The following is a 14581-nucleotide window of genomic DNA, read 5'->3' as shown; positions in this document are numbered from 1 at the left end:
ACAAGAATCTACTGCCCTTTCAGATGTGATGGTCTGCACGGCATTTTAATCACGTCATCCTTGAACTCCAGGCTCAAAATTTATTCTAGGAAACTCAACTGAATTTGGCTCATTTTAAATAGAAATTTGTTCTATTTTTTTAAAATGTTCATTGGATTGGTGAGCCACACTCCCAGATAGTAAGTTACGTGCCCAATGACTCTGTACCTTTAAACTCTCTGAGACCCCAGCAGTTTGAGCTAAGCCTGTGCACATAACTGCCGAACTGACAGCTTCCCGTGGCCCATCTGATTTTCCTTAAGCTGGAGGAAAGGATGGTCTGCAGTGACCCTCCAGCTGACTGAATGTAAAGTAGAAGAGTATGAAATGTGTTTTGTGAAGCAGAACTTTATGTCAGGTTAAAGCTAGACACATCTCCTCCACTGAGTCTGAGCTCGTCAATTGCGCACCTAAAATTTTATGGGAAAGGATACTGTTTGATGCAGTCCACCAGTGGTCCATAACAGCAGTCGTTCACGATGCACTGCAGACAAAACAGAGAAGGGGTCTGGGGTGACTACAAAAACTGTTACCGTGAACTAGTATCCTAAAAGCTGTAATTACGTTTCTTAAAAAAAAAAAAACTATCAAAGGCTGTTAAGATTTAATCACAGAAAACAAAAATCACATGCTTTTTATTCACTATAAAAGCAAGCTATTAAAAAGTGAAATGCTCTTCTCGCAAATATTGCATTGCCATTTATGGTGCACCCTGACCTCAGTGATAGTTTACGATGACAGTAATTAAATGAGGTTTAAAATCCTTTACTCTGCTAGGCAGATAGCACTGCCACTGAAAATAGACAGCTGTGATTAATACCTGATAGACCTGATTTGCTAGAACTCCATCTGGAATCTGAGAAGGGTCCCGTAGCATACTATTTATAACAGACTTGGAGGCTGTAGAAGAAAAGAGATGAACTGTTAACAGTCAACATACTTTTAGTGCAGCATGAGGAGTGACATAAACCTATATGTACACAAACCACGATAATGAAAACATTACCGATTCTAATAATTTTTTCCTTTTTTTAATCGAAGAGAAGCTTTTAATTAGACCATTTTGCCAAGTTTATAAGCCACACTGCCAGATTTGAAGATGACCTAATTTTTCCAAGGTAAATTAACAAGTACAGACCTAAAGCATATGTCTCTTTGCAGATATATTAGCTTTGGAAAAGCCCGCTTGGGGGAAAAAACACAGCAAAAACCATCAGAAAAGAAATAGTTACCTTTTGTGGCTAAGTATTTTATTACTAAGCATATGTATCTGGAGAGCTTAGTGAAGGCAGGTCAGACTTCAATGATGTCAATAAAAATAACTTTTAGCCAAGAAAGAATCTCTGAATTCTAAACATTTCTGAAATAATTCCCATCAACTGCCATAAAATGCTGTGTCCATTTCACAGATAAGGAAAGTAGGTAGAGTTGATTAACCACTGAGGGAATCTTAAGTAAGAAAAAAATATATATTTATTTATATATGAATTTTTGTCCCAAAATACGTCTCCTCATAGCCAATTGTAAATTAAATAGACCTCACCCCAGGAAAACCTATAGAAGAAGAGGCTAGGGGAGGCATTTAATGAAGAATGCTATATCAGATCACACACCTGGCACACGGAGGCAAGAGATTCTGGCCCTGCTCTTTTCTGTAGGCGTGTGGAAGCCAAGGTGACCAGAACTCCTCTTCCTTTGCACGGGAGGAAGGCAAGTCTCTAAACTAAAGCTAAGTCTAGTGCTGCCTAGGAATCAATTCTTCCAATCCTCCAGTGGAATCATTCCCAAACATTCAGCAAAATGGCTTAGGGTTTATCCACACAAACACAAATTAAAGTACATATTGGATAATTATCTAGTTAATAGAATGAACACAGACCAGGGATCAACATCATTCATGTTGAGATGACTTTTGTTTTTTTTGTTTTTAAGATTATTATGTTCTTTATCAAGTTCGTACCATAAGATCAGTGACAGATATGATAAATGTTAGTAAATACCATGCAAAGAAATAGGGAAATTACATCTTTTTCACTTAAGCACAGTACTGAGTCCACAAAGAAAAAATGCAGTACACTTATTTTAATTATTTCCTATTCTGCATGTGTATAGCCACATTTATGTACTTAGCCATTTGTAACTATGTGTTTGTTCTACAAGTGTGGAACACATATCTGGAATCCCAAGAACATCATCACGAGAGGAATAGGAATACTATCCAGCCCTATGTCTACAACCAGCTCTGCAACCAGGGCAAATTTATGGAATATGGCACCTCTCAGATTCACTATTTTCTTCTGTAGAAAATGACAATATTATCTGAGCTGACTTCATTAAAGGATTTTTGTGTGAGTCTCTAGAAAATAGCTACAACGGCTATTTTGTTGTTGATTTTGTTAAAGTTTAAGTAATAGTAAGAACCAAACTATATGATAACTCACTGCAAATCATAGATCAAAGGGTCTTTTTTTTTTTAAAAGATTTTATTTTATTTATTTGAGAGAGAGAGCACAGAGGGAGAGTGAGAAGGAGAAGCAGACTCCCCCCTGAGCAGAGAGCCTGATGCAATTGGGCTTGATCCCAGGACCCTGAGATCATGACCTGAGCCGAAGGCAGATGCTCAACTGACTGAGTCACCCAGGAGCCCCCCAGCCAAAGGCTCTTTTTAAAATAGACGAGAGACAATACTCTAGAACAGAAGAAGATGAAGTCACAAAGGAAATATTATAGAAAAAAGAAACCAATGACATCCTAATTTTCCTCACAATATAAATTTTTGAACACTGTGCTTATCAGAATTAAGAATCATAGGGCGCCTGGGTGGCTCAGTTGGTTGGGCGACTGCCTTCGGCTCGGGTCATGATCCTGGAGTCCCGGGATCGAGTCCCGCATCGGGCTCCCTGCTCAGCGGGGTGTCTGCTTCTCCCTCTGACCCTCTTCCCTCTCTTGCTATCTGTCTCTCATTCTCTCTCTCTCAAATAAATAAATAAAATCTTAAAAAAAAAAAAAGAATTAAGAATCATAGCCAACACACTTTTTAAAAAATAGTCTGAACATATTGAATAGAACACTATTCAAATCAGAGAAAGCTTACAAGAACAAGTCAATCATTTTAAACTGAAAAGTAAAAACTATATATCGAGTCCACATTCATTTTAAACTCAACAAAGTGTCTTTTCCTTTTATTGCAACCTGCCATTTTTTGGAGCAAGAAAATGATAATAAATGGGGTTTTGAGGCCTTGGCTACAGACCTAGGATGTGCCTGCCTTCTGTTTGAGGATTTTAGGACTTGGGCTTCAACAAGGTTATGCTTGTGTCTCAGATCAAGCCAGAGCGCAAACTTAATTTTACACACATATTCTGAAGCTAAAAGTGCCAAAGGGATGAAAAGTATCAACCAGGTAAGGAAAGGCAGTTGGATAATCTTGGGATGACTAGGAATAAGAAGGGCTCAAGGAAGCCAGTACCTTTCATAAGCAAGATGTCCACGGCCAGCTACTACCTATGCCCAAGTTGTATCCATGTTTTTGACCATATGTGGACAGGAGACTTGTTCTCCCTAACCTTTGCTAGAGGCATTCATCCTCTTGATTTCAGAGTTTACCTCTGTCACTGCTTCAACTGCTGGAATGTCAGCTTTCTACCAAGCAGGTACAAAGCAGGAATGCAGTAGTCATTTGGAGCTGTGTGCACAGGGATAGGGGAGAACTGGTCCCTGTTGAAGCATGCTACGGAAGAGAGGCAACGGGCAATGCCCAGACTAAGGCATAATGCCCAAGATTATGATCTGCTTTCTGTGAAATATTTCAAGAGCCTAAAATAATAAACATCCATGCCCCTGCCACTCTGACTTAATGTCTGTATCTTCAATTAAATTTACTTCAGATAGTCTAATATTAATTTGTGTAAACTGTTTTATTTATCAGTCTTTCTAGAGGTTGGTTCATTTTACTAGTATTTTGAAGGAACTAAATTTTGGTTCTGTTGATTTTCTCTACTGCTTCATTCCTTCCAATTTCATTTAATTCATCCTTTTGTCATCATTATTTCTGGATTTCTTCTTTGAATTTGTTGTATTATTCTTTTACAAACTTACTATCTTTATTACTTAAATTTTCAATCTTTTATTTCAACATACTTTTTAAGGCTATAATTTTTCCTCTAAATTCTGCTTTAGCTACATGCCACAAGTGTTGTTCTCATTTATTTATAAATATTTTATAGTTTCCATGATGATTTCATCTTTGATCCATAAGTTATTTAAAAACTTATTTCAAATTTTTAATTTGATCATATTGGTCAAAGTATGTGATGCTTATATTAATTTGAGGGTATCTATTTGACTTCCATTGGTGTTTTCATATGCAATCAATTTTTTTTTTTAAAGATTTTATTTATTTGACAGAGAGAGATACAGCGAGAGAGGGAACACAAGCAGGAGGAGTGGGAGAGGGAGAAGCAGGCTTCCTGCTGAGCAGGGAGCCCGATGCGGGGCTTGATCCCAGGACCCTGGGACCATGACCTGAGCCGAAGGCAGATGCTTAACGACTGAGCCACCCAGGTGCCCCTGATATGCAATCAATTTTTATAAATATTTTACATGTCTTAAAAAATACTAAAGCTCCTATTTTTGAGGTATGGGGTTCAGGTATGTCTAGTAGGCCAAGATTTTTAATTGTATTATTAAAATATTCTATATTCTTTGTTTTCTTAAGATTTATTTATTTGACAGAGAGAAAGAAAGTAAGAGAGAGAGAGAGAGAAAGAGAGGGAAGGTAGGGGCAGATGGAGAGGGAAAATCTCAAGCAGATGTCCCACTGAGCATGGAGCCCAACATAGGGCTTGATCTCATGACCCTGAGATCATGACCTGAGCCGAAATCAAGAAGTTGGATGCCCAACCGACTGAGCCACCCAGGTGCCCCAAATCTTCTATATTCTTATTAATTTTTAATTAATTTTAACTGAACCCATATCTAATCTAATCATATTTTCTTTGTAATTCTGAGCACAGCTGACCCTTAATAACATGGGGGTTAGGGGCACCAATCCCCTGGGTCGTCAACAATCCCACATATAACTTTTGACTTCCTAAAACGTAACTACTAACAGCCTGCTGTTGACAGGAAGCCTTACTGATAACATAAACAGTTGATTAACACATATTTTATATGCTATATGTATTATATACTATATTCTTACAATAAAGCTAAAGAAAAAGTTATTAAGAAAATCGTAAGGAAGAGAAAATACTGCACTGTGTTAATATTTTTTTTAAATGCACTGTGTTTATAAAAATAGTATTGTACTGTATGTGTATGTATAAGAAAAATCCACATATAAGTGGACCCATGCAGTTTAGACCCATGTTGTTCAAGGGCCAGCTATATAAGGAATTAAGAATTCACTCACTCCAATCAGGAAGCCCCCTCCTTCCCCATCAGCCTCCATGTTATTCTGTCTACTAATTTTTGCTCAACCACCCTGTTTGTAAACATAATTTCTTAGTTTCTGTGATGGTTAATTTTATGTCAACTTGACTGGGCCACAGGGTGCCCAGACTTTTGACCAAACATTATTCTGGATACGTCTGTGAGGGTGTTTCTGGATAAGATTCACATCTGAATTGGAGTAAAATAGACTGCCCTCACCAATGTGGATGGGTCTCATTCACTCAGATGAAGGTCTGACTAGAACATAAAACACTGAGTAAAAGACTAGTTTCTCTGCCTGACTGCCTTCAATCTGGGACATCCTCTGGACTCAAACTAAAATATTGGCTCCTCCTGGATCTCAAGAGGATTGGACCTATATCACTGGCTCTCCTGGGTCTCCAGCTTGCCCACTGTAGCACTTGGGACTTTCAACCTCTATAATCGTGTGAGCCTATTCCTTATAATAAATGTCTCTCTCTCCATATACATATATACATACAAGCACACACAACTGGTTCTGTTCTCAAGTACTCTAATATAGTTTCTATTTTTTTAAATGTTCAATACTTATTTAGATTTATGAACATGTTTGCCAATTTTCTCCTTCAGTACTGCTTTCTGAATTCTGTTCTCCGCTTTTAGATTCATTATCCTTGTTATTAAAGCACCTATGTATTAGTTCTTTCAGATGGGACCACTGAGTAGTAAAATCTCTTAGTCTTGTCTTGCCTGAAAATAACTTAGTTCTCACTTTAGAATGATAATATAGCTGGGTATAGAATTATAAGCTAAAAGTCATTTTATTTCAACCATTTGAAAATAAGATTCCACTGTCCCTTGACATCTGTTATTGCTAAGAACTCTACTGTCAGTCTAATAATAATCCCTATAGAAATAATTTGTCTTTTATCTCTGGTTCCTTTTAGATTTTTCTTTGATATTCAACAGTTTCATCACTGGGTGCCTGGGTATGGCTCTTTTAATTTAGCCTGCTTGGAATTAGCTATGTTTGATGAACCTAAGGATACATGCCTTTAACCAGTTTGCAAAGTTTTGAGCCACTATAGCTTTGGCCTCCACTCTCTTCTTCTGGCACTCTTTTATTAGACATCTAATAGAAGGCCTTATTACTACCCCCTATATCTCCTACTCCTATAAAGTATTTATATTTCCTCTCTATTCATCTCTTGTGTAATATACTAAAGGTGCTTTCCTTAGAGCCATCCTAAAATTCACTAACTTTTGTTCTTTACTTACTTCAGAGAGAGAGTGAGAGGGCACCCACCCACCCACCCACACACACACACACGAGCTGGAGGGGCAGAAGGAGAGCGAGAGAGGATCTCAAGCCGACTCTGTGCTGATGTGGAGCCCAAAGCAGGGTTCAATCCCACGACCTAGAGATCATGACCTGAGCTGAAATTAAGAGTCGGACTCTCAACTGACTGCACCACCCAGGCACCCTTCATCTAATTAGCTTTTAACTTCAATGATAATTATATCATTTCTAAATTTTATTGTCTTTCTCAAATCTGTCTGCTCTTTTTTCATACTATATTCTATTCTTTCACTTATCTAGTTTTTAGTTTATTAGATCAGTTTATATAATTTTTATGTTTTAAAACATCATCTTATAGATTTAACCTCTATTATATTCATTTTCTCATTTCCAGTTCATGGTATGTAATTTCTCTATCTATCTGCCTACCTGCCTATGTCCTTATCTTCCCTCTGATGGTGGTTTTCTCACTTGGTTTGTAAATTTTTACTGTGAACTTAATTGCAGCAAGAATTGTTTGACCTGTACTGTGGAAATAACCATGACAGAGTAGTTTCGTGTTTAGTTTTTTTTTTTTTTTTTTTACAGAGACCAGTTTTATTGTTCGTTTCTTAACATGGGCTTCCTGCAGCATAAACGAGAGCGCAAATTTGGACCCAAATCCACAAATGGTGCTGGCCTATTTCTAATTTCTCTCTCCAAATACCCCACAACTCAAGACCATATACAGGAAGCAAGCTTCCTTGACACTTTCTCCAGGCCAAGTGGAGTTTCCTCAGTCCTTTTCTCATGGATTGGGCTGTATGTGGAGGCTCACTTCCAACTCCCTTCAGGGAGTTAAAAATCCCAGCCCCAACCCCTCATGTCCATACCTAAAGCTAACAACTCTTGTTGACCTACAAAGTGAGAGTCCCTGTTTACCAAACTGAATATACATTCTCTCTTCATTCCTTGCCCCCAGAGATTGAATTCCTTTTGTTTGAACTTGGTTTTGTATTTTAGAAGATTTCTGTTTGTTTCTTTTTTCCATCATTTCTATGTCTTTGTCGTGGAAATGTGGACCATCAATAAAAGCTCATTCTGCTATGTTGCTAAAATTTTTGGAAGCTTTTTAGTAAGAAGTTCAAGGGAAAGCCTCTTCCTCGTTAATTTTTGTGGATTTCAAGTTATTTAAATATATAAAGAGAAGGTCCTTCTAAGAAACTGGAGCCACAAACAATAGAGAGAAGGGCAGGTGGCCAAAAAGCAAGTGGGTTGTAGAGTGGAGTCAAAGTCCTCCCTGCTGCATAGGGTCTGGCTGGGCCAGCGAATGGGAGAAGGGTCACTGGTGGCTAGAAAATGAATTGTTACCCTGACTCCTCCAAAGACTGCTGCCATGTCACAGACAGCACTGTGCTAATCATCAAGCTTACCAAGTTTCTGTGGGTTTGAGAATCAGTTCCATTATATTCTCAAATATAAACTCTTTTTTTTTTTTTTTTTGGAGGGGGGAGGCTTAAACAATAATTTCTTAACATGCTCATGATTTGGTAGTTTAGGCTAGGTTAATGGAGATGGCTTGTCTTTGTGTGACATTACCTGGAGTGGATTATCTGGGTGCTGGAGGGTTCACTTTCATCACGATTCACTTACATGTCTGGCAAATCTGCACTTGCTTCTACCTCCATGGGAATGGTGGGTGAAGGGCCTTGATTCCTCTCCAGGTGGGCCTCTCTACGGTCTGCGTGAACTTCCCCTTGCAATGGGTTCCAAGAGCAAACAACCCAAAAAACCAGGCAGCCCTTTACAGTTCCTTATGACCTAGATGTCACCCAAGACCATGTTTATTTACATCTTCCTCAAAAGAGGAAAAACATGCCTTCTAAAAGAAAGGTGAACTTGGAAAGCTATGCTGTCTAATACTTTCAAAGGGAGAGGCAGCAATGGAGCAGTGGTTACGAGCTGAGCCTAGAATCAGGCAGACCTGGTTGGAGGCCTGACTCTTCCACCCACTAGCTCTGTCCTCTCAACAAGCTAATTCATGTCTGTGACCCTTAGTCCCCTCGTCTGTAAAAGAGCAGAACACTGGTGCTTACTTTGCAGGCCTGTTGTGAAGACGAAATAAAATAACCCAGGAAGAGCGCTTAACATGCTGTTTCAGACTTGGGCAGCTGAAGCTGTTACCTTGTTGCTCTGCCTGTCCTTAGAGCACAGGGTGGCTTACCTGTTCTGCCCCCCGAAACTGCATTATCCATACATGCATCACTTATTACCTTCTATTGTCAAGAGGGTAAAAGAAGAAAGACTTCATGAGATACATACACACATATATATAAAGTCGGGGGACTGTTCTTGCCAATGTAATGGCCACAGCCTTGGAGAGACAGTCAGAGGTAATCTGACAATGCCAGATTCTCCCTTCCTACCTGCCTCCCCTGCCACGCCCTCTGTGGCAGTCAGTATACAATGCGCCATGCAATCTGTTCTCCGGAAAGAACCTGGGAGAAGTCCTTTACACATGTGTGTGTATTAGCTTACGGTGCTATCACTCCATGGCGGGAGGGTGTTGTATTTTAAATCTTGTCTATAACCTTATAAGGGGTTTTTCCCTTATTTCAAGCACCAGCAATCAAGCAAGTGGAGACTTTCTCCCCAATGACTCTCACACCCATTTTTATAACTCTTCCTTTCCTTGGTGTAAGCTCAAGTAAGTGGCCCACTACTGCTGAAAGGAACTGCAGCAAATAAGCAGCTGAGTCCTCTATGCTGCTTAAGGTCCCTGGAAATCCTGCCCACTGCAAGGAGTGCCTTTTGACCAGGTTATACCTGAGCTGAAACGAACACTAGACCATATCTACTTGGGACCCCTAACCCAAGGTCACAGATAGGTTTAAGCACGACAGGTGAACCAGCATGGCGCTGCCTGTGTACTGGATGGCAGCAGTCAGGAGAGAAAAAAGAATGAAGTGAGAGATGGACAAGACTGGGATACAGACGAGATGGACCATTTGGAACGAAATACATACGCAGACAGACAGTGGTGTTAGAACCTAGTTCTCCCTCCAAGAAGAAAAAACAATCTGTGCAGTTGACAGCTGGTGGGGGAAGGCAGTTGCTCCCCAAGTACACCAAAAGTCTTGTCTTTTCATGTGGCTCCTACAGAGGCTTAGCTCCAGAACAGCTAAGCCTAAAATACCAGCTAGAATTTAATCTTCTCTTCAAACGCTGGTTTAAGGCCTTTGGACATCAAGGTCAGAAAGGTCCCAAGTTACATCTCCATGGGAGCTGGCCTGCCAATGTCTTTTCCGGACATTTTCAATATTGCCAGTGGCCTCCAGGAGCTTACTTACTTTTGCAGTTGGAACTATTTCTCAAAAATTCCAGGCAGCCCACTAGCTATCCCACTGCATAGGACTGATCTCTAAAGCAGTCTGATCCCATCTGACAATCTAAATAGGCAGTATCTTTTAACATTAGGAAATCTTATAGAGGCAAACTAAATTCTGCTCTCTAACTAGCACATAATTGTTTAAGAAATAACTTCGACTACAGTCATCAAAGAAAAAAGTATTATGTAAGGACAAGAGGAAGAGGTCTCCAAAGCATGAGTATTCACACCGATCAGACTATGTCAGGCAATTTGTAGATCTAGAGCCACTATACACCATCAACTCTTATTCCACAAACATACACGCAACAGATAGTTATTAAGCACCTGGCTAATGCCAGGAATACACTTAATCCCATCCCTCCTACCCAGCCACCCCCAATTCTCTCCTCCAAATCTGGAATGTTCTTTCTTAACTTTCCCTCAGCCAAAACTTCAAAGCCCAGTTCAAGCCTCATCTCCTCCAGCAGAATTTCCCCTTATGTTTCCAATCCATTTGCTCTCCCCTCCCTCATACTGGGGAGAGAACTCATATTGTCTACCAGTCATTTGGCACTTGATTAAATATTACTTTGTCATCTGTTGACAGGAGATTGATCAGGATGCCATGATGTGAAACCATAACCTACTTAAAAAAAAAAAAATCCTGAAGGAAAAAGGAATATTTAGCACAATTTGGAAAAAACAATGTCCTATTTCCTCAATGTTATCTTTAAGTATCTGGGGGCTATCCCATGGAGGATTAGGCTCACCCTGTGGTTACCCCAAGAAGATAAGAGATAATTCTTAGAGGTATATTACCAGTTCTGAAGCTAGAAGGTTTCAGATTTCAGGCTCGGCTTTCATGGTCCTATGTTTATCTGGTCTACATAAATCTTGCTTAACCTTTTCTTTCATCATAGCCCACCGAAGGAGATTTTTTAGACATTTTTTCCTAATTTCCCCCCATGAAATTTTAATGCCACAGGTATACTGTATATCTGCTAATGCGATATTACCCCTTTTGAGAACGGTTCACATGGAAGACTAAGGAACTGTTTGTGTCAGGATATTCGGCAAGCTGCTTACCAGCAGACATATTTCTGTTAACACCTCAAGGTTGCTCTGCACAAAATAGTTACTCAACAAATTGCTGAATGAATTGCCAATAAACTATTCAAAATCCAAGTCCTGCCTATATTCCCTAATGTTATCTCAGTATTTAGGTAGTAAAATGGATCTGACTTCATTTGAACTTTTCTCATTATAGATGAATACGTCTTCAAAGAAAATTTAAAAATATATATATTGTTTTCAGAAAATGTAGACTAAGAGGATGTAGGACACAATGGGTCTTTAAATACTGACAACATCAAATGCCATGTCTCCCAAAGAGAAGAGTGCTTAACGTGGGCTGAGGCACATGAAGTGACTTTCTGAGCACACAAAACATTTTTTTCTTTAGCAGTTATGTATTATTTTTATAAGTACTTTCTATTTATGGCAAGAAATTCTAGTTTATAATGTAAGGTGAAATTATAATTTCCTTTTTAAAATAGAATTAAACGATACTTTAAAAATTTTCAAGCAAAAATAGTGTATTTATTAGTAGTACATGTGGTATAATGGTAGATAGGGAAAACTGTAAATGTACCCAAATTTCTAAAGTTTCAGAAACACTAGTTTAACATTTGTACAAGTCAGCTGAGTATTCAGGAAGATGGGGTGGGGTCACTCAGTCCACCCTATAGCAAGTTTCCACTTCTAAAAAGGAATAACAGCTAACATTTACTGAGTGCTTACCACGGAACCATTCTAAACTCTTCACATGTATTAACTCATTGAATTCTCAGAATATACCTACAAGGTGGCTATCCCCATCTTAGAAACAAAGAAATTAAGGCATGAGGAATTTAAAGATTTTATTTATTTATTTGAGAGACAGGGAGAGTGAGCGAGAGAGAGAGCACAAGTGGTAGGGGGAGAGGCAGAGGGAGAAGCAGACTCCCCGCTGAGCAAGGAGCCTGATCTGGGGCACGATCCCAGGACCCTGGGATCCTGACCTGAGCCAAAGGCAGACGCTTAACCGAATGACCCACCCAGGCGCCCCAAAGCATGAGGAATTTAAATAATTTCCCCAAAGTCCCACTCCCAATTATTGGTGGAACCGTGATATAAACTTGGCTAGTTCGGGATCATAACTGCCAGCCTACTCTTTCTCTGGCATTATTCCTATGATTTTCAAAAGTGAACTGAACTGTTCTAGATTAATGGATCATACTTCTACGAATAACTCCAGTCTTCCATTGGTATCTCCTCCCCCCTCCTAGATCTCCCTCAGATTCAAATATCAGCAATTAAAATTTCAAGATACTCGGTATTCCGTGTAGAACAAATATAGGTCCTCAAAACAAACCTGAGCTCTCTGGTCCTAGCTTACTGGGACCCAGCACGTCAGTCGAGTCACAGGTAAAAAGAAGACTAGCTCAAGGTCAGGGGAGAAAGCTGATGTAGCAAAGACCTACCAAAATTTCCTGGGGTAGCCCCAAACCTGGCAAGATCACAAGTATCTTATATACTATAAAAAGAAAGAAAAATGGATGCTCCTATAGGTGATATCACAGCGGCAGCTGGTATGACCAAGTTTATATTATTCAATGAGACGGGTTAAGTCTCTGCTTTGCAAGCTGATGACTTCAAGAAGCCTCTCTCACAACTCCCTCTGGTAGCCTGCTCTTTTAGATCTCCTGTGTTTCCATTTGCTGGCAGAGACCCATACCACATCATGGTGTCTGCCTCAGTGCATAATTAGAAAGCAGTTAATTCTAAGTCATTAGAAGTGCTGCCCAGGATTGGAAGGATTCATGGAAAGGGAGAGAGTGTGCGGGGCATGAACGTGTGCACTTTTCTGGCAGGTCCCTAGCCTAATAAGAACAGTACACTAAACTAAACTTTAGATTTCTTAAATTTTAGGAGGGGGCAGACGGGGAAGCAGAAATGAAATTTTAAGGTAACTTAAAAAATATGAAAATTCACACACTTTCAGTACAGCGAAAGAAACATTTCCTGGGAACTAAGCCCATGTGACTAATTACAGCCAGGGACAGCGCTTCTATTCAGAAATAACTTTCGTCTAATTCTCCTGAGAAAAATCTCAACAACTTCCAAGGAAAACACGGCTATTCAATTTCTGCCCATTATCCAACACAGAGATCTATCTTTCAAATACTTTATGAATTACAGAAAAAACAGGTCAAAATTCTCTGTGTCAGACAACCTAAGCAATGAAGGCAAAACATAAGTCAGTCTCATTTTAAGAACAAGAACCATAAAAATATCCTACCAGGGTAGAATATTTTTACAGAGGTCTTGAAATTCTCTGAGTTTTCAAGAAAGCCTATATTTTGGTCCCTCAAGCAAATGAGCTATTCATTTATATGAACAAGTTAGTAGCCTGATCTAAAAATAGCTGTACAATTAACAGTGTACTATATAATTAAAATCCGTATATCATTAAATTATGCGGACGTTAACTTCACTATGAATTCTTTATGTAATGAGACAGTTAAAAGATACATTTCTTCAGTTGTAATTAATCTTTCAGCAAGTCCGCTGAGCACAATGGCAGCACAATACTGTGCCAAAGTGAGAGATAGGGTTTACAAAGAGTCATGCTGCAAGCTCTTGGGGCTTCTGGAAACAAAGTGTGTTAAGGGAGAAGTGCAATTAGTCTCCAAAGGAAAGTTACCAGCAACACTCGTTCAGTATGCGTCACCTCTGGACGCCCCAAATGACAAACCAGTGCTGGAAAGTACTCGAAAGAAAACAGATAATATACATTTTGTACCCTTGGCAATTTTCTACAGTGGCCGTGGTCAACAGAACAAGTTGAAGAAAGGGATGAGGAACTTAATACATTTTTAAGACCTGAAGAAATTACTTCTACAGTATGGCAATTAAGTGTAGATTAAAAGGACCATTTAATTACATTTTTTTGCTAACTTTAGCAGAAAAAAAATTTTTAATAGGCACCAATAAAAATGAATACGAACCAAAAACATCTATAAATTAAGAACCATTATGCCAGGGATGATAAAGAACATTCGCGTTTAGATTATCACATACAGCTGCAGTATCCTAAGCTTGGGGTATTTCAGTGGCCTTGTGAACTTCTCTCTTCCTGTTCCTGTGTTATGAGGGGAAGAAGGGTTGATGTGAGAACAAAGTACTGTCAGCAATCTACCCTTTAAACTGCTCAGACCTGGAAGGCACACTCATTGCTTTATTTCTTTGCTCATTTTTCTCCAAGATTGGTACATCTGAAATACCTTTCTACAGATCTATACAGCACTACTGTTCAGCAAGAAAAAGAGAGTTATATTTTCCCCTTGAGTTAGGACGCCTCATGACAAATGATAATGGATAATCAATAAACTGGGAAATATGAGGCCACAAACTTTATGAAGCCAAGAGACATATTA

At 39.2% G+C, this 14581-nt stretch overlaps 1 protein-coding gene across 3 annotated transcripts in view; it reads right to left on the bottom strand.

Moving 5' to 3' along the window:
• CDIN1 (CDAN1 interacting nuclease 1) overlaps positions 1–14581 on the bottom strand; it is a 205799-nt gene that overhangs the window by 113347 nt on the left and 77871 nt on the right. For all 3 annotated transcript variants that reach the window (XM_021695509.1, XM_021695508.1, XM_021695510.1), the window contains 2 exons: positions 860–939; positions 474–523 (listed from right to left, as the gene is read on the bottom strand). In XM_021695509.1, coding sequence (XP_021551184.1) covers positions 474–523; positions 860–939 — 130 coding nt within the window. The remainder of the gene's footprint in view (positions 1–473; positions 524–859; positions 940–14581) is intronic.

The sequence above is a fragment of the Neomonachus schauinslandi genome, chromosome 9, assembly GCF_002201575.2.
Source record: "Neomonachus schauinslandi chromosome 9, ASM220157v2, whole genome shotgun sequence".
NCBI lineage: Eukaryota > Metazoa > Chordata > Mammalia > Carnivora > Phocidae > Neomonachus > Neomonachus schauinslandi.
This window is presented reverse-complemented; position numbering and strand designations above follow the sequence as displayed.